This window comes from Dasypus novemcinctus, chromosome 13, assembly GCF_030445035.2.
Source record: "Dasypus novemcinctus isolate mDasNov1 chromosome 13, mDasNov1.1.hap2, whole genome shotgun sequence".
Taxonomy (NCBI): domain Eukaryota; kingdom Metazoa; phylum Chordata; class Mammalia; order Cingulata; family Dasypodidae; genus Dasypus; species Dasypus novemcinctus.
In genome coordinates, this window is record NC_080685.1 from 53,051,843 (window position 1) to 53,072,781 (window position 20,939).

Consider the following 20,939-nt stretch of genomic DNA (forward strand, 5'->3'; position numbering starts at 1 on the left):
AGCCTATATTTTTAACCAAGTGGGCAGGCTGCCTTTTCTATAAACATAGGTAGGTTTCTGGTTAGTTTTTATAGGAACATGTAGAAGTTCTGGTAAGAGAGGAAATAGACCAGAGAAAATTATTTCCTTGAGCTTCTAATTAGTTTAAAGAAAAAATCATGAGAATGGCAGTATGGAGAAGAGGAAATCAAAATACTTTGTTGATTAAAATAATCAAATAGAGATCTTATAGAATGCAAGGTTTATAATTTGTTTCAGCATACATTTATTAAGCTTCCTCTTAGGCTCTAGGAGATACATATGTGAAGATGACATAGTTCCTGCTTTACAGTTCAGAAAAGAGTGAGGATGCAGACTTTGACAGACCATTTTAGTAAAATAACCGGAACAGTTTGTTTCAAATTCCTTGGCCATTTTTTAATATATATATTTTTCCATAAAATGATGTCACTTGATTGGTTTAACTTACTGTTTCTAGCATCTACTCTCTCTTAGGAACTGTACTAGACACTGCTGATTTAAAGATTAGTAAAGGAGTTTACTATTTTATGGAGTCATACAGACATTTAAACAGATAGTTGTGATATAATGAATAAAAGCCCCAATGGAAATGTTCCAATCAGACCCAGTGGAGATGTTCATATGTACCCAAAAGTAGAAAAATAATACCATAAATGTATGTTTCCATCACCATCCAGCATCAATAATTATCAACTTACGGACAAGCCTCCCCAAATATTTGTAAGCTGAGATTGCTATTGATACTTTTTATTTTTTAGAAAAGTAACAGTGGATTAGAAATAGACTAATAGAGAAACTACTTAGGTGGTAGTATCATGAATTTAGGTCTTTCCCCAATTCATTGACCTTAGGTCTGGAGAGGAGGCTTCAAATGGAGAAAGATATCTGAAGTAGAATTGATAGGATTTTTTACCTGTAATTAAATATAGTCTTTCAAAAATAAAGGATAACCTTTCTAAATTACAGTATTTTTGGTAATGGACTTCCAGAAATTCATTAAAAGAATGTGAGGAAACTATTTTAAAAATCTGAAACTGATGTTTAGACTTTTGGAACACTTGCTGGGTATTTTATAATTAACTTTTTATTTTATATATAGCTCATTATTGCAATTGTGTCATCACTATTCATATGAAAAGTGTAAAATTTGCCTAATTTAGAGAATTTTGTTATATTCTGTTATATAAGGATTGGCAAAAGTTTTCATTTGCTCTCTTGGAATTTCTTTTTGAAACATTAGTCTTCTTTAGAATTAGAAACTTCCAATGTGTCTCAGGAATAATATCTAGTACTTAAATGAAGATTTTTAAAATTTAATTAGGCAAAGCATCTGTCATATAAAGCCCTATGTTGTGTGCTTTGGGGAAGTTTGTTTTGTTTTGTTTTAAAGTAAGGAGATAGCCTTATAGATAATATAGATCACTGTGACAGTTTGAAATTTGTGAATCCCAGAACTAATTCATTCCTGTGGGTGTGAGGCTCTTTGATTGCATTAAATTCAGTTAAGGGGCCTTTGATTAATTGCTTGATTAGATTGCTTTACTGCTTTTGCTTGGGCTACATCAGTGAGGTGTGACCCAGTTTAGGTCCACCCTCTTGCTGGATCAGATATATTCTGATAACACTCAGAGAAGAAGAGACACAGAGAAATGGAGCCATTTTGACCCTGCCATGCGAGAGAGGACTCCAGATACAGATGGACAGAGAAGTCCCCAAGGAGAAGAGACCCAGGGTCAGGTGGCCTTATCACTCACAGCTGAATTGTACGAGAAAATAGCGAGAGACCAGCAGACCTGCCATCTTGCCAAGCTTCTGTGTGGGGACAGAGCCCTGAAGCTGATACACACTATCAAGGCATATATATTTTCCTATTGAGAGCCAAACACTAAATTATGAAAAAGATCCTTTCATGATGACCTTGACTGTCCTGACATAATATTCTTTGCTAATCTCGAATTCATTGGATAACAGAAAAACATCTGGGAGGAAGTTCCAGTGATTAAATATTTTACTCAGTATAATCCTTCTCAAGGATAATGAATAATATCCCTTTACTTGAAATATTTTCTGGAGGATATTTAGCTAAGGTTTTTTCTAAATTAACTAAAATTATATTTATTTAAATCCTTAAAATGTTTTAAAGAATCAAACCGACTTTTTTTGTGAGTGTTCTATGATTACAAAAGAATTTAAGGTCATTGTAAATATTTCAAACAGCATAGAAAAAGTAAAGTATGTTCCTCTTAATTCAGTTACACAAATATTTAGGGGCATATTTTTATATATCATTTTCCTAGGCATGTTCAAAACCAGATTTCAAAATAGTGAATGTAATTTTAGGTTCAAAATAGCTTTGATTCTACTTGAGGGTTCTGTCCTTACACAGAAACTTTGAACAATCAGGAAGAACTGGCAGAAATGTCTTTCTCAAAGAGCTCCAAAACAAAAACAAAAAGCACAACAGTTAAAGAACTGCAGTAAAACAGTGAGCACTGAATCAAGAAAAAGGGTATATAAAAGCTATAGACTCTCATGACACCCTTGCTGGTCCATCCCATACCTCTCACTGGCTCATAGCCAACCTGCGCTCCCAGTGTGAATTCCTCATCCAGGTTCTGTATAGAACAGAGTATCCATGTGCACTGGAAGCATGTATGTCTGTCTGGCTTGTTCTATGTAGTCGTGGCCTGAGAGACTCCAGACATGCTTTCCCTAGATAAGGCATGCACAGAAAGGACTAGGGAGACCTTTACTCTTTGGCCTGGAGCTATTCTCTAAACTGATTTTATGGATACGCTCTAAAGGTGGTACTCACACAAGTCATCCTGCAAAGACTGAGAAAGATGTTTTCTTTCTTTCTTTATTTCTTATTTTTGTTAGCTCCTGATTCAAGAAAAGCTCTGTCACAATGTTAGCTGGATACAAGCTTAAGAAACAGATGCCTGTGTCTAAATTTTAGCAGTAATCAATAAAAAGATTATAAAATATACAAGCCAATAGGAAGAAGTGGCCCTGACAAAAGGGAAGATTAAAGCATTAGAAATTATTAATGAGGAGAATCAGACATGGGATGTTCTAGACAAAGACATTTAAAAAAATGATCCCGTGTATGCTTAAAGAACTAAAAGAAAATATGGACAAAGAACTAAAAGAAATGAGAAAAACAATAGATGAACATTGTGAAAAGGAATCAAACAGAGCTGAAGAGCATAGTGACAGAAATTAAAAATTCCCTTGAGGGGTTCAGTAGCAGAGAGGAACAGACAGAAGAAAGAATCAATGAACTTAAAGATAAGACAGTTGCAATCATCTAATCTGAGGAGCAGAAAGAGGAAAGAATGAAGAAGAGTGAACAGAGCCTGAATAACCTGTGGGATACCATCAAGCATACCAATATGGGCATTGTGGGAGTCCTAGAAGGAGAAGAAAAAGAGAAAAGGGCAGTGGGAATATTCAGGCACAATGACTGAAAACTTCCCAAATTTAATAAACAACTTTCCAGGTTTGATTTAATAAAAGATTTGAAATACATATTCAATATGCTGAACAATCTCCAAAAGGAAAAACTCAGAGAGACCATACTGTGTTATGTTATAATCAAATCATCTAACCAGAGACAAAGAGAGAATTCTGAAAGCTCAAGAGACAATCAATGTGCCACGTACAAGGGAACATCAATAAGATTAAGTGCCATATCTTGGAAACCATGGAGGCAAGATGACAGTGGGAAGGCAAATTTCAAGGGCTGGAAGCAAAACATTGCCAAATAGGAATCCATATCCAGAAAATTGTCTTTGGAAAATGAGGGAGGTATTAAGACATTCCCAGATAAATGAAAGCTGAGGGAATTTGTCACTACCAGGCTAGCGCTACAAGAAATGCTAAAGATTTAAAAGGAAAGGACACTAGGCAATTGGGTTCTGCTGGTTGAAAGGAAAAGAAATTAGACAATTGACTAAGAAACAGGAAGAAATAGAAATATCTGGTAAAGTTAATACCTGGGTAAATTTAATACCAGTATTATTATATTATTTATTTATAACTCCAGTTTTCATTTCCTACAGGATCTAAAATGTAAATGTATAAAATGTAATGATAAATCAGTGGTTTGAACCCATAATATATTAATATGTAATTAGTGACAAGAACTACAAAAGACATAAAGATTGGGAGGGGTTGGAAAGGTAGAGTAACAGTTTATGTATGCTATTGAAGGTAAGATAGTATCAAAGCAAATGAGACTGTTACAGATTTAGGATATTAAACATAAGCCCCATTGTAGCCACAAAGAAAATTTCAGAGAATCTACAAACACAGAATACAGGTCCCAGGGATGCAAGAAGGAACAATGAGAGGTTATTGTAAAATGAGAGTAGGATTTGTTTGGGATGCAGGGAAAATTCTAGTAATGGATCGTGGTGAGGGCACAGCAACATTGTAAATGTGATGGTGAATGTGATTAACATCACTGAATGATATACTTGGGAAGGGTTGAGTTGGGAAAATTTATGTCATATACATGTGTGATGGTTTGGAACTGTATGCACCCCAGAAAATCATGTTGCTATGGGTGTGGACCCAGTGTATGTCAGATCTTTTCATGAGCCTGCTTCAGTTAAAGTGTGATCCACCTCATTCAGGATGGGTCTTAATCCTTTTACTGGAGTTCTTTATAAATGGGATGAATACAGAAGAGAGAAAGAGAAAAGGCACAGAAGCAAGATGCTGGAAGCAGCAAAACCTGGAAGAGAAAGGAGAGACCAACAGACGCCACCATTTGCTTTGCAATGAGGCAGAGGAATCAAGGATCACCAGTAGCCTGTCTTCAAGAAAAAAATATCCCGTTGATGATGCCTTGATTTGGACATTCTCATGGCCTCCAATTGTAAGCTAATAAATTTGTACTGTTTAAAGCCAACCCATTTCATGATGTCTGCTTTGAGCACCCTGAGAAACTAAAACAGATTAAATACTAGAAGAGTGGGGAGCTGATAAAGCAATTACCAAAAATGTGGAAACAGCTTTGGAACTGGTTAAAGGGTAGAGGCTGGAAGAGTTGTGAGCTGATACAAAAAGCTTTAGATAGCTTTAAAGAGACAGCAGGTAGAAATTGGATGCTAAAGGTACTTATGTGAAGCCTTAGAATGATGAACTTCTTTTATTTTATTTAATTAATGTATTTATTTTTAAAGATTTATTTATTTCTCTCCCCTTCCCCCCATTGTCTGATCTTTGTGTTCATTCCCTGTGTGTTCTTCTGCATGTACTTGCATTATTCGACGGCATTGGGAAACTGTGTCTCTTTTTTGTTGTGTCATCTTGGTGCGTCAGCTCTCTGTGTATGCGGTGCCATTCCTAGGCGGGCTGCGCTTTTTTCACGTGGGGCAGCTCTCCATGTGGGGCGCACTCCCCTTGTGTGGCATGGCACTCCTTGTGCACGGGGCACTGTGTGTGGGCCAGCTCACCACACAGGTCAGGAGGCCCTGGGGATCGAACCCTGGGCCCTCCATATGATAGGCAGATGCTCTATCAGTTGAGCCACATCTGCTTCCCACAAACTTCTTTTAAAGTGGCAGAGAACTTGAAAAATTGAGTTCTGATTTAGATGGAAGGCAGAATTTGAGAGTGATGAAGTTGGATATTGAGCTGAGGCAATCTTGAAGCTAGATGTGCATGTGCAGCCTGGTTTCTCCTTATAGCTTACAGTAAAATGCGAGAGAAAAGGGATAAGCTGAAACTGAACTCCTGGGCACAGAGAAACCAGAAATTGATGGTTTGGAAAATTCTGAGCTTCCAGAAAGCAAGTCCCCAGGGAATAGTGCTCCATGAGAGGGTTTAACTGAACATGGAACCAACCAACCACTTCAGTGCAAGACAGGATTGAAATGCAGTTATCCAGAAAGCATTTGTGGAAAGTTCTTTGGCCTGACTGTCTGGACCCCTGTGTACTACATGCAAAACTGACAGATTTTTTTGTGAGGTCCGTGTAAACGAACCACTGGTCTAAAAGGGCCAGAAAAGGATCAGATGGAAGGAAAAAATCACTTTGAGGGCAGACCATGGAAACTGTGGTCTGGAACCAAGACATCTTCTCGGGCCAAGAGAGCAGACCCACCTGTATATGTGGAAAGGGTGAGTATGCCCCAGCACTTGGAGGGGCAGGCCTTCTGCCCCACTGTTCAGGAACAGTCTTCAGAGAGGGTGGATATTATTTCCTGGGGATTGCTGAGACTCTGGCTATCACCCAGTGTTCTCACAGGGCTGATCCTGTGCCCCAGGGATCATGGAGGGCATGGCCACTGCAGCAAGCACTTGGAAAGGGTGGGGCTGCCACTCTATAAGACCTGTAGGACAAAACATCACTCTGGAGATGACCCTCAGACCTTGAAAACTAATGGAGTATGCTTTGCAGGTTTTTGGAATTGTTTGGGACCTGTGACCCCTGACTTCCTTTTAGTTTCTCCCTATAGGAATGGGAATGTTTATCCTGTGCCCGTCCCTACCTTGTATATTGGAGGAAGATTATTTGTGCCAGATTATTTGTTTCTAGGTTTCACAGGTCCACAAACTGAGGGGAGTTGTGCCCCAGGACAGATCACACCTATAACCTATTTTTTAAAATTTTTATTGAAGTGTATCATTCATGCATGAAAACACATAAGCAATAAGTGTATAGTAAAGATTGCAAACTTACAAAATAAACATACGTAACATCACAGAGGGTCTCATACATCACTCCTCCACCAACTCCTTGCATTGGTGTGAAACATTTGTTATTACAAACTATGCAAGAGCATTGTCAAAATATTACTACCAACTACATTCCTTATCTTACGTTTGGTGTATTTCCCCCCCAACCCGTACTATTTTTTTTAATGTATTTTTGTTACAGATATTGTGAACTTGCAAAACAATCATACAGATGTGTAGATTTCCCATACAACTCCACATCGTGGTAGAACATTTGTTACAGATTATAAAATAATATCATCAGACTATTACCACCAGTCATGTTCCATAGCATACATTTGACACACTTTTTCCATATGCCTCTATTATCAGCATAGTATAGCTTGGCATTAATGCAAGAATATTATTGTATTGCTGTTAACCACTGTCTATAGGTCACACCAATTGTAGTTTTCCCATGTTTCTCCATATTCCCATCACCTTGCAATAGTGATGTACATCTGCTCTAGCTAACAGAAGGACTCTCTTGCGTTTGTACCCTTAACCACAATTCTCAACTGCCTCTGGGTTCACTGTGTTATTCAGTCCCTAGATTATTATTTTGCTTTCTTTCTATTGACATTTACTTCCCCAGACTACCTTTTTCAGTCACAATCCCATTTATAAACCAGTTGTTACTCACTATAATGTGTTACTATAATGTGTTAACTCTATCCATCTCCACACTTTTACAGTCAAGTTAATTAAAACTTCTACGTACATTAAGCACCCATAGTTCTTCTCAACCCTCCTCTTATCTCCTTATAACCTATACTCTAGGTTTTAATTCATGTGTTTATTATTTGTATTTAGTTCATATTAATGAGACCTTGCAATATTTGTCCTTTTGTGTCTGGCTTACTTCGCTTAGTATAATGTCTTCAAGACTCATCCATGTTATCACATATGTCCCAATTTCATTTCTTCTTATTGCAGCATAGTATTCCATTGTGTGTATATACCACATTTTGTTTATCTGTTCATTGATGGTTGGACACTTGGGTTGTTTCCATCTTTTGGCAATTATGAACAATGCCACTATGAACATTGGCGTGCAGATGTCTGTTCGTGTCATAGTTTTTAGTTCTTCTGGATATATTCCTAGTAGAGGAATTGCTGGATCATATGGCAGTTCTATATTTAGCTTCCTGAAGAAGCTAAATTTTAAACTCCCACCAACAGTGAAGGAGTGTTCCTATTTCTCCACATTCTCTCCAGCAGTTATTGTTGTCTGTTTTTTTTTAGTAATTGCCATTCTATGTGGTGTTAGATGATATCACATTGTTGTTTTAATTTGCATTTCCCTAATAGTTAGTGAAATGGAACATTTTTTCATGTCCTTTTTGGCCATTTGTATTTCCTCTTTGGAGAAATGTCTATTTAAATCTTTTGCCCATTTTTTAATTGGATTGCTTGCTCTTTTATTGTTGAGTTGTTTGATCTCTTTATATAGAATGGAAATCAAACCCTTATCAGATAAGTCGTTTTCAAATATTTTATCCCATCGACTGGGCTACCTTTTCACCTTCTTGATGAAATCCTTTGACTACCTATAACTGATTTTGATGAGACTTTGTATTTAGTATTGTTACTGAAATGACTTGAGGCTTTTAGAATATTGAGATAGAATGAAAGTATTTTGCATAGAGAAAGAACAAGTCTTTTGGGGGTCCAGAGGGTGGAGTATAGGGGTCTGAAACTGTATGTACTCCAGAAGAGCATGTTCTTAAAATTAATCCATTCATGTGGGTGTGGACCCACTGTAAGTAGGATCTTTTGATGAGGCTACTTCAGTTAAGGTATGACCCACCTCATTTGACATGGGTCTTACTCCTCATTTTGGAATCTTTTGTAAATGGGATGAATACAGAGAGAGAAAGAGATAGATTGGGGGTTGGGGGGGGGAGTGGAAAGGGAGAGAGAGCATGTCATGGAAACAAGAAGCTGAAAGCAACAAAGAGAAGGAAGAGAGACTAACACAAACTGCCATATGCTTTGCCATGAGACAGAGGGCCAAAGGATTACTGGCAGCCAGTCTTTAAGAAGAAAGCATTGCCTTGAGGATGCCTTGATTTGATAGTCTCACAGTCTCAAACTGTAAGCTAATAAATTCCCATTGTTTAAAGTCAGCCATTTCATGGTATCTGCTTTGAGCAGCCCAGGGCACTAAATCAATGTTTCCGCAATTTCAAAATAAAGAAAAACTAAAGTGATAATAACAACTAAGTCAATTCATAATACATAATACTAGATGGGATCTGAGAATGGAGGAGAAAAGACTCCTCGGTAGAACATTACTGGGATGTCAGGAAACATTGGAATATAGAATGTAAGCTTTTTATGAATGTTAAATTTATTGAAATTGAGAACTCCTTTTAAGATGATAAATAAGTATGCTGGTTTGATTCTTTTGTGGACCACAGAAAATAATATTCTTAAGATAACCCTTTCCTGTGCATGTAAACCTGTTAATATGTGGAACTTTGGTTAGACCTTTTTATTAGATTATTTTGATTAGATTGCTGCCGTTAAAGGCCTTTGATTTGATCATAGGACGCAGGGTGGTCTTAATCCTTTCACTGGAGTTCTGTATAAATGGAGGAGAAGAGAAAGAGAGCTGACATTTTACTCTGCTGTGTGGGAAGGACTACAAGCTTATCTGCAGATGCAGACACAGAGAAATTCTGAGAAGCTGAGAGAGGCAGTCAGTTGTAATCAGCAGAACAAAAAGGCTTCTGGAAGGGAAACAGGCCCCAAAAGGCTACGCCTGTGGAACAGCTCAAAGCATACCCATGGGAAAGAGGAGAGAACTATATGCCTGAGTGCCTGAAGCTGAGCTTAGGGGAGAGCATGAACCTGGAGGAGAAGGCAGAGACTGGGTCCCATCTTGCTTTGCCTCATGTCAGGAGTCCAGGGTCACCAGGAGCTGACCTTTAGTGAGACAGCATCTCTGATGATGCCTTGATTTGGACATTTTCACAACCTCGGATCTGTAAATTTTTAACCTAATAAACCTCTGTTGTAAAAGCCAACCCATTTTTGGTATTTTGGATTGGCAGCCTGTGGCAAATTAAAACCATAAGTAATATCCTTGTTTATAAGAAGTGTACATGAAATATTTTGTGTTCAAGTAATGTGTCTATCCTGCTCTCAAATGTTCAGAATATAGTTTGAGATAGAGAGATGGTATTTAGGTGATAGGTAGAATGGTATGGCAAAGGTGGAAAAATGTTAAAATTGCCTCATCTGGGGGCAGGGTGGGGTTACGTTTGAATTCTCTGTATGGGGTTTGTATGATTTTTGCAACTATACTATAAATTTGAGATTATTTCAAAATAAAAGTTAAAAAATAGCTCTGAGTCCATGTTGGAAATAAACCCAAACAAAATAACTGTTTACCTTTTTCTAATAAATCAACTATGTATCCTTACATTTTAGACATAGCATTTGTTAGAGACTTTGTAACGTCTTGTCAAATAAACTTATGCACATTCTGTACCTTGGAGAGAATAATAATCTTTTCCTTAAATATATATTCTTTTCAACAATTATTGAAGACTTTTGTACTTCATTTTGTCAGCTTCTTCCTTAAACAAAAGCTTTGGATTCTAAGAAAGGTAAGCCAAACTATTATATACCAATAAATCACCTTCATTGTGAAAAAAATATGTTTGTGTATATATTTAAGACACAATCTTAGGTGTTTTTAAAAAATCTTTTTCTCAGCAGAATAGCTAAGTTCTCTAATAATGTAGTAGTCATTTTTGATCATATAAGTTCTGCCTCTCTTTATTTTGTTTCGCTTTAAGCGCATCAGTACTATAAGCTTGATTATCAATCCAGCACTATAACCATTTATCCAGAGGAGACTGAAAGAAAGCGGAATGGGTATAAGTCTGATGATTCTTTTAAAAAGTTAGTGGGATGAGTTTGCTTGAATTTGTTTGAGTTATGGAAATTATTACTGTTGTTCCAAGATAGTTAGTTTATGACCCTTTGGAGAAAGCATGGGGCATATTTTTAGAAGGGTATACCAAAACTGGAGTCTGGACTGTCAGTGGGAGAGTGGTACTCTAAAGAAGTAGATGGAGGCTGATTTTAGTAAAGGTACATAGGGATTTCATGACTTTTAAGGCTTAAAACTTGAAACCAGAGCTTAGTTCAAACCAGAATCTGGAGTGCAGATGGTTGTCCCAGTGTCATCTTAGAGATTGAAATTGAGCAGCAAGTTCAAGTCGAGATAAAATCTGAGCAAAATGGCATGGAACATATTTCTAGGTCCAAGGTAACCGGCTTTGGTGAAAAGATGAAGGAATGAAATTCATATTCAGAAGACTGGGATCTGTAAATCAATTTCTTGGTTGGATGGGAAGTTATCATAATAGCATATTTACTCTGTGATCATTTACCTTAGGACCAGTGATGTTTGCCTTAGTTCCAATTCTAAATACCCTTGGGAATGAGTAAGGCTGATAAGTGTATGTTGCTTATCTAGCAAGATGGGGTTGTATAAATTCTGGTGATTGTAGGAAAAAGGTCTAGGACTTTCCTTTATAGAGTACTTATATTTATAATAAATTTGGGAGACAAATCCAGCAGTACAAGTGATTTTGAGCTCTTCTTACTAGAAAACGTTTTTTAGATCATTTTTATCAGCAAGACCCTTGATGCTTGAGTTTATGCTGAAACAAAGAATCCCAAGCTAGGTCATCCAGAAATACGGCTTTCTGTGGTACCCTGGGTCAGGATATGGCAGCCATATGAAATTGACCTCAGGGAGGTTTATAGTAAAGGTGTGGTATATTTTATGATCTATTTTCAGCAACCCTTTCTTCCACTCTCCTGGCCTGTCATACAACATGAGTTGATCTGCTAAACATTTATCTCAGTGGATTCAGATGGTTGGTTCCTTTCAAATACCTTGAAATGCTGCCTGGAAATATACAATTAGCATATTCATTATTATGGATAAGTTTATAGGATGATTGAAGAAAGCAAATGAAAGGAAGAAAAACTTTTGTTAAGGTGGGATAACATGACTCACTCATATGGAAGAAGATGGGATCATGAGAGAAAAGTCAAAGAGATCACTTTTCTTATGTTACTATTTCATGGCCTCCACCATTTTTCCTCTTAACTCAGGCTTACATTTTTATAGAACCTTATAAATATACTTTCCATAGCAACAGTGGTTTAAGAGTGGTGAAGGGATTGGTGAGTGGTTTATTTTCTTGTTTTCTCAGGCATAATAACCTTGGTGCACGGCCGAAAGGGCTATCCACTCTGGTAAAGAGTGGCATCCCTGAAGCATTGAGGGCAGAGGTATGGCAGTTATTAGCAGGCTGCCATGACAACCAGGCGATGTTGGATAGATACCGAATTCTCATCACAAAGGTACGAATCTCTTTTCCTATTATTTTCATGGGATAGCCTATTAAATAAGTCCTGTTTACAAAGCTCCTGTATGTCCTCAATGCTTTGAACTTCTTTAAAGTTCAAATATATTGGTTTTAAATATATTGGTATGCGATGAATTGTTTTACCTTTTATTCTGAACATTTGTTGGAAGTGATAAATAATGCACTGCACTTGTCTTTGAGTATTTTATCAGTTGGCTTTCATTTTTCCATTCAATTGATTTTATAATAAAATATTTACCAAACTGGATTGTATTTATATTTCAATGCTTTCTAATCTTTAATTTTTTAATTTTATGATATTTATATATAGTAATATTTGTAAAATTATTCTATATCATTTTTAAATGAAACTAGCTTTAAATTAAACTGAAAGACCTTCTTTGCTTAATGTAATCTTACATTTAAATGATTTGGATTGTTTCCCAGACTCTTATTCTATTAGGCACCTAGTTCCAATGTAAATTCTTTTGCTTATATCTTAAAAAGCTGGTTTTAGAGCATGAATAAAGGTAAATCTTGATATAGATCCTGGAGTCTTCTCTAAGTATGGTCTTACCTCCTAACATGTTAGTTTACACGAAACAGTTATTTTAAATAAAAATGTTTTTTAAAAATCTCTATTCATAAGTGAGATTTCTGATAACCAATACTTTGTTCCTCAGTAAATAGCAACTTTTAAAATTCTTTAGTCCCCATGGGTGTAACTTGAAGGCATCATGTTGATTGAAATAAGCCAGACACATAAGGATAGATATTGTATCATTTCTCTTATGTGAAATAACTAGAATATGCAAATTCCTAGAGACAGAAGTAGATTACACATTACCAGTCAGGGGTAGGAAGGTGAATGGGCAGTTAGTGTTCAATAGATGCAGAGTTTTTCTTTGGGGTGATGGAAAAACTTCGGTGATAGATCGTGGTGATAGTAGTGCAACATGGTGAATGAAATTAATTTCATTGAATTGTATGCTTGAAGGTGATTAAAATGGGAAATGTTATGTTATATATGTAGCCACAATAAGAAAATTCAGCCCTTCTAATTTCTTCCTTGATAAGCAAAAGTTTTTGATGATTTTTATCTTTTTAATATAAATGTCCATTTTTACCTATCCTTTATATTGTGCATAATAATTTAGTTCAGTAGCTCTTGTGTATAAGAAATGTAAAAAATAAAATAAATGATCATATATTAGAAGTTTTTGCTCAGAAAACTTTTATTGATGGAATTTCTGATAAAAAATGCCCAGAGATCATTACTCCAGTGAGCAGATCACTTTTTCATATGACTAACAAACTGTGTACTTTTAATAGCTACACATGGGGTAGCTGCTCTTGCCATATTCTTTTTTTTTTACTAAGATGCTATTAAGATTTCAAATCTTGGGATAAGTATAAAAATTATTTCCCCAAAATATGATTTATGAACTCTTGGTAATACGGTGTATAGTCATTTATGTGATGTTTTTGCTATTTGTACTAAGCATCATCGTAGTCTTGAATACTTATTTTGCAGGAAAAAAGTTTAAGATCAAGAGACAGAATGGCAAGAAGCATTTTCATATATTTAAAGTATGTGGCATGATTTTGGAGGCCACATTTCTCCGACTCTGTTGCCTCTTCTGAGGTTATGGCTATAATTTACTTTCTGCAGTGAAGAATGGAGGGCGTAATATTCTTTGATTTGGGAGGCAGATACCTGCGCTTTGCTGGTTACGAGGTTTTGTATCTGCTTCTGGGCATTCCCCTCTCATTCCCTTGCCTTGGTTTGGTAGTTTCAGTTTTCTGCAGTTTCCTAGCCTGGGTGACAGCCATAATCTCCTGATTCTCTGGACTTCAGGTGTGTGGACAAACCTAAAAGTTAGCAGCAGCATCCCCAGTCCTTTGCTCTTCCAGCTCTTCCAGTGTTTATGTACCTAAGTTCCTGTTTAAATCCCATTTGAAATACCTGAAGCAGGCTTTGTTTCCTAGATAGAGCCCTGTCTGAGACACATGGCATATACTTGTCAACTCATTGTCATAAGATGGCTGCTCTGCATCCAGCATTATGTTCAGGAGAGAACAGAGAAAGGGGAAAGGCCCAAAAGGCATATCTGAACCAAGTCTTTGACCCTTTAAGAGCTTTTCCTTAGGTCTCAGACAACAATTTGCACTTATGTCTCCTTGACAAGTATTCTGTTACATGGCTGCTATCTCCATGGAATGCTGGGGAATTTTTTTTAGGTGGGCATATTGCTGTCCCTCCCTGCCCCAAATACACAATAAGTTTGGATTTATTAATAAGGAAGGAAATGAGAATAGATATTGGGTAGAAAATATGTGGCCACCTTTCTTTGCCACAACTGTATCATAATCGTGGCAGGAGTTAAGAGCGTTTGTGGAATAATTTATTCTAAAATATATGTAGGTCTAGGAGTTTACTTTAGAAAAGCAAATGCTTACTAATTTTCACTTCAGATTGACTAACAATGTTTAATTTAAAATAGTATCATTAATATTTTCACATTCAGTTTATGAATCAATGACAACATAACATTTAAAATTTTATTACTATTGTTAACAGTGCAATTTATCAAAAACAACATTTTCATACAAACCATAGAAATCTGTGACTCTGGTCATGAATCTTTATTCAGGTTCTCAAGTCATAACATCTGTGAGAGGAAGTACAATGGTATATTTAATTTCATTGTTTTTCTTGTTTCATAGACAAAGATAATAATAAGATCAATAATGCCATCATTGCAAAAATTATTTTCTTTTTTCTCTGTGTTTAATGATAGAAATGAAACAGCAAATATTTGTAGCCGAAAGCATGTATATGTGCTTTGCTGGTGAATACATCTGAGCTTACCAGCTACTCAGTATAAAAAGAATGAATACCAAGAGAATTTTCAGGAAGAAGTGCCTGCATATTTGGTACTTGTTGGTCATGGTTCAACAACTGTTAGTCTTTCTTTTGGTCCAGTTTATTTTTTCTATCTTCTTAAAAGAATGGCAGGATTTCAAGGTCAGTTAATGAAATGATTCAGCTTGAACAGAGTTGCTCAAGTTACAGAGGGAAAGAGGAATATGAAGTATTTACAGAAATCTTAAAATTTGACTTCTGTGAAAAAGTAGTATTTTTAAAAAATTTAATTGTTTAGTAGTGGTGTGCTAGTTTAGAATTTGAAACAACAAATCATATTCTGAAGCATTTTTTTCCAGGGATGGCAAATTTACAGCCAGCAGACTGGATCTAGCCTGGAAATACGTTTTGTGTGAACAGCACTACATTAAAGAGAAGTATACACCTCTGGCTCAAATTTGTACTTTATATTTTGCCATGGACTTATTGCTCTTTATTATACCCTTCATGCATTTTAATACCTGTCTGGCCTTCAAATATATTTGATTTTGTGACTCTATTATATCCCCTTTTCAACCATTGCCTCAGAAGAGGGGTCTCTCATAGTGCGCTTTTAGTTGATTAATGCCAACTTCCCCACCAGACTCTAAACTACAGGGAATCAAGGGCTGCAACTATTTTCCTCTTCATAGGTTACCCTGTGCATGCCCTAGGGCCTAGCGTATACTAGCTGGTCAATAAATATTTGTTTTTGTCCCTCCCAAGAGGGACCTGAGGTCATTTATTTATTCTTTTTTTCTTCCCATAAACTGTAAGCCTTATACTGTGTTAGGTTTTCAATAAACCTGGTAAAGTATAAGAGAATGTCTTTTCCCTAAGAAACTTATCACCTAGTTGGAGAGAACTATAAACAACTTAGCAGTTAATTTGAGCAGTAGTTCCTGGTGTACTGGCCTCTTATTTTATTTTTGCCAGGGAGTAGGTAGGAGCCATTAAGAATTACTGGTAACGCTTATGCACATCTCAGCAGGATTTCATAGACTGCCAAAGTAGATACTGTCCCAAATAGTGGGACTCCTGAGGGAGCCTGGAGATACCCAGGTCCTCTGGTCAGGGCAGTTAGCTCTGGAGTTTGGTGCCTTGCCAGTGGGCCCTACTTTGGGGTTTGTACTCCTGAGAGTGACAGATTTGGACTCAGTTATAGCTCCTCTGCACATGGCTCATCTGTCCCTTCTATTTGAACCTGTATTTGGTGCTGGAGGTGGTAGGTATACATCCAAGAGACTTAAATCTTAGGGCTGTCCATGTGCCACTGGGCCCTGAGCCTCAGTGGAGTTGCAGCACCTACTCTCCTGTCCATTGGACTGACCCAGGGCAACTAACAAGAAGGTAAGGATGAATAACCACCATACCAAGGAAACGAGAGCCTACAACTCCAAGAGAGTCCCATCCATCAACTGTGGGATCAAAGGAGCCCCCTCTCAATTAGAGGTGGAGTGATCATCACCATCCCAGAATCCTTAGGATTGGGGAATGAACTATAGATTAGAGTAGACTTCCTGGTATTCTACTATAGACTTACTGTGATTCTAGCAATGGAAGAAATTAACATTGATGCGGAGTCAGTGGCCACTGGAGGCTTTGAGGGCAAGGAGAGGGAAAAACAGGTATAATACGGGAGCATTTTTCGACCTTGGGATTTGTCCTGAATGACATTGTCATGACAGAAATAGGCCATTATATATCTTCCCATAACCTACAGAATTGTGGGAAAGAGTGTAAACTACAATGTAAAGAATAATCCAGGCTCAGTCGCAATTCCCCAAAATGCACTTATCAATTGCAATGAATGTACCACACTAATGAAGGATGTTGTTTATGTGGAAAATGTTGGGAGCGGGGCATATGGGAATCACTATATTTTTTATGTAACATTTATGTAATCTAAGTAGCTTTAAGAAAATAATGTATATTTAAAAATTATATCAAGTATAAAAAGAAAAGAATTACTGGTCTAGTAAGTGTTGCAATGGCTAGTGGCATATGTAGAATGAGTCTCCCTGAATCATTGTAGGACAAGGTTAGGGAGTAATTTTGAGTGGGGAAGTGACCTGGGATTATTGTGTAGAATAATTACACTTCATAGTCTTGTTGTTTTTGTAATATAATCACAGAAAATAAGGCTGTACAAATCTGCTTGACTGTTGGGAAATGACTATAGGGATCAAAAATTTAATAAGGATGAAACTCTGGACTAAATTCAAGTGGGGATAAATCAGGTCAGGAGCTGCAGACCAACTGAGAGCCTGTATCTGGAGTCAAGGACCAACCAAGAACAGTCAGAAGGGCCTTTAAATCTCCGAAGAATTATCCATTGCCAGGATCAAAAGGCATTTTCAGGCACAACCTTCCTTGGTTTAAAGCATTAGCTCCACTTTAGAAGGAAATATGGGCACTCCTATAGATTACCTTGCACTACCTTGGTCACCTTGGGCAAGTTCCTTAACTATCCTCAATTCCCTCATTTATACAATGAACATAAGAATATGCATCTTATAGAATTGTTGTGAGGATTCAGTAAGATAATTCACGTAAAGCACTCAACACATGCCTAATATGTGGTAAGTACTCACTAGTAATAGATGAGGAAATTTATAAACCAGTTTGTGCTTAAATCTTAAATGAGTGATGCAGAAAAATACTATTAGGAATAGACCGTTACTATGAGCTGTTAAGATCCATGTGGGTTTCAAGGCATCCTTCTGAGAAAGAAGTGGGGAGAAGGAAGAAAAACAAGATAGGCACTCCTATAGATAGGTATAACATTTTTGTGTCCTTGGACCATTAATTCATGCTTAGTTTATCAAACAAAATGTCTCTTTTTGTGTCAGACACTATGCTAAGCACTAGGGATATAAAGAAGAATAATTCTTATGACCTACCACTCCAGTGGGGGTAGACAGGCAAGGAAGCAGAGATATTGTGATAACATGGTTAAGTGCTATAACAAAGATCTGAGCAAAGTGATTTGGGAGCATATAGACTGAAACAGCCAGCTCTGTCTGAGTTGAGCAAAGGGTAACTTCATAGAGTTGGGATTTTGCCAAGCAACAAATGAGAGGATGTGCTTAGGCTGAGGGAATACGATATATTGTGAGAGCCATGGTTGAGGGCTGTGGGAAATTCAGTATGACCAACCAGGGTCATGTAGACTGTAAACTCTAAGAGAGCAAGGATTGTATCATGGATTTACCCCCTGCTGTAAGCTTAGCATTCGATGCTAGGACTACCCTCTAGCAGATTCTAGAAAAACACTTGCTGAGGGAATTGATAGGTTGTGTGGTGGGCATTATATCTAGTGCTTTCAAAGTAACACTCCAAGAAGCCTCACAGCTTTCGTGGTGTGATTCCTGCTTTTACTATTGAGGCAAAAAACTTTTAAATTTGGGAAGAAAGGTATAGGGCATTCCTAATTTTTGTCTTTTAAATTCTCTTCTGTATTTTCTCAGTTATTTGAATGTGATCATTAGGGTAAAAAAGAAAAGGATAAAGAAATAAAAAACGATACTATCCCTTTATACTATTTATTGTATAGGAATAATATCTATAATTTAATATAGGAAATACTCTCTTTCTATCAGTAAACATATATTAACCTTTCCAATGAATTAGTAATTGAAAATTTCTAAAGCATCTAACTTCAAACCTTCCCTTTTATGATGAATCTTTGTATCATCTATCTTAAAGTAGACCCAAAGCTACAACCATTGTCTGCCTGCAATGCGATTTTTACCAACAGGGCACCACCACTGTTGATGAATCACTGCCAGACTTCGACCACATATTTCTGAAATCTTATGTTCTTTATTGCTGATCATTGATATTTCTTGCTGCCCTATTAATTTAGCATTCTTCATCATTTTTTAGGTGATTCAAAAGGGTAATAAAAGGATTGTAACCCTACAGCCCTTTTAGAAACAGGCAAGCAATTTAGAACTTCTGAACTGAAGGTTTAAACCTTAATTGCTGACTTGAGGAGTCACTGAGTAAAGATGACATTTTCATATATTCTGAGCCAGTCACCATGGGGGAAGTTGTATGGATTTTAAGGCAACTTGATTTTTATGAAGCATAATGGAACTACATATGTAATTTTAGTAATTATGTGGCATGTGTGGTATAATTTATCCATCAAGTCTGCTAATTTCTACATATATAATCTAACAAACATTAGATTATGGTTCAGGGCTCTTTATTAGAAGTGACCTAATTTATAATGTTCATACTTGATGTTTTGTTAAAATAACAAAACTTGAATTCTTTTTTCTAAATGAATCTTCTCTTCCAGTAGTTTGTGCACCTGTGTGTGTGTATGTGTAATTACTTTTTAAATTCTAGTGTCAGATAGATGTGGATTAGAGTCTCACTTCTCCCGCTTATAATTTGTGACCTTGGGCAAGTTTTCCCTATTGTCTTAGCTGTAGTTTCATCCTTGTAAAGGTGAATAATAGTAGTACCTATTAGGATTATTGCGCAAGTTAAATAAAATGATAAAATGAAGTGCTTGGCACATTGTATGTACTCAAAGGTTAGCTTCTACTAATTTCTGTCAATATGCTATTACATCATAAGCATGATAATAATAAAAATGAATGTTGGTGCCACTGTATACTTCTACTTTAATATGCATGTGTTAGATGACTTCCAGTCACATAATTTTCACAAGTGCACAAGACATGAATAATAGCCAGTGGAACTGAGAAGGACTCCTTTTAGAAGTATAAAGTGTTAAATTTGTCTTTTTTTACTTGTTCAGTTGATAAATATCATGGAGTATTTGCACCCTAAAACTTGACATTTTAGTGATTATGTGAGTTATTACTTTAGTAATTATACAAATTCAATTGTATCATAAAGTCAAATGACATTATCTAAAACCCACTCCTAGAGACTCCCTGATATAATCAAGACTGCCAGGCAGGTATTAATCTCATTTACTTATTAATTTACCCATTCATTCAGTAATTCTTTATTGAGCATTGTTTATGGGCCAAGAGCTGTATGGTTTTTAGAACTATGTAGACCAGAAGAGTGCATATCATGGAATGGTGCTGCCTACAGAAAGACAGGCTTATAGGTGGGTAGATCAAGTATATTATGATACAAGTTATAGTAATTATCTTACTAAACTGTGTGGAGTTCAGAAGAGGCAGTAACAGCCTGCTTAGGTGAGCCAAAGAAGACTTCACAGAGTAGATGAGCTGCTACTTGAAAAATATGTCAAAGCATGATAGGGGTGCAAGTGGAGCATAAGGAGTTGCTTATGTATTAATTGGGCTGCTATTTAGTGGTTTAGCTTAGGTTTTCCAGGGAGGCTTAGAAAGTAAAATAAGTGTGCTTCTTCCTTCTCCCACTCCTATCCCTGTTGGTCAGTTACATACAATTCATGGATCAATGCTTGTCTCCTTATTAAGTGGGGAATTTATTCTTGCTAGAACAAATATATGAAATGAAAAACCTTAGCAAATATATGCCATATCAAAATGATATCACAAGGTAATATTGAATTGGTCCCCTACGGTGGTTGTAATGGAATTTTAACCAATAAGATTACAATGTCTATTCAATAAATGCTTTGAGTATTGCTGTGGGTTGAATCATTCATCCACAAAAGACATGTTCAAGTCTCAATCTGTGTCTCTGTGGGTGTGAACCCATTTATAAATAGGACCTTTTGAAGATGTTATTATTAATATGTGGCCAAATGAGTCAGGGTGAGTCTTTTATTTATGTACCTATGTATGTATGTATGTATGTATTTTTTCTTCTTTATTTTCTTTTAATGTTACATTAAAAAAATATGCGATCTGCATATACCCCACCCCTCCCACATCAACGACCTCTTCCATCATCGCAGCACATCC

At 36.6% G+C, this 20,939-nt stretch overlaps 1 protein-coding gene across 2 annotated transcripts in view; it reads left to right on the top strand.

Annotated features, from left to right (window-relative positions):
* RABGAP1L (RAB GTPase activating protein 1 like) overlaps positions 1-20,939 on the top strand; it is an 808,684-nt gene that overhangs the window by 259,756 nt on the left and 527,989 nt on the right. For both annotated transcript variants that reach the window (XM_058310154.1, XM_071207578.1), the window contains exon 14: positions 11,994-12,144. In XM_058310154.1, coding sequence (XP_058166137.1) covers positions 11,994-12,144 — 151 coding nt within the window. The remainder of the gene's footprint in view (positions 1-11,993; positions 12,145-20,939) is intronic.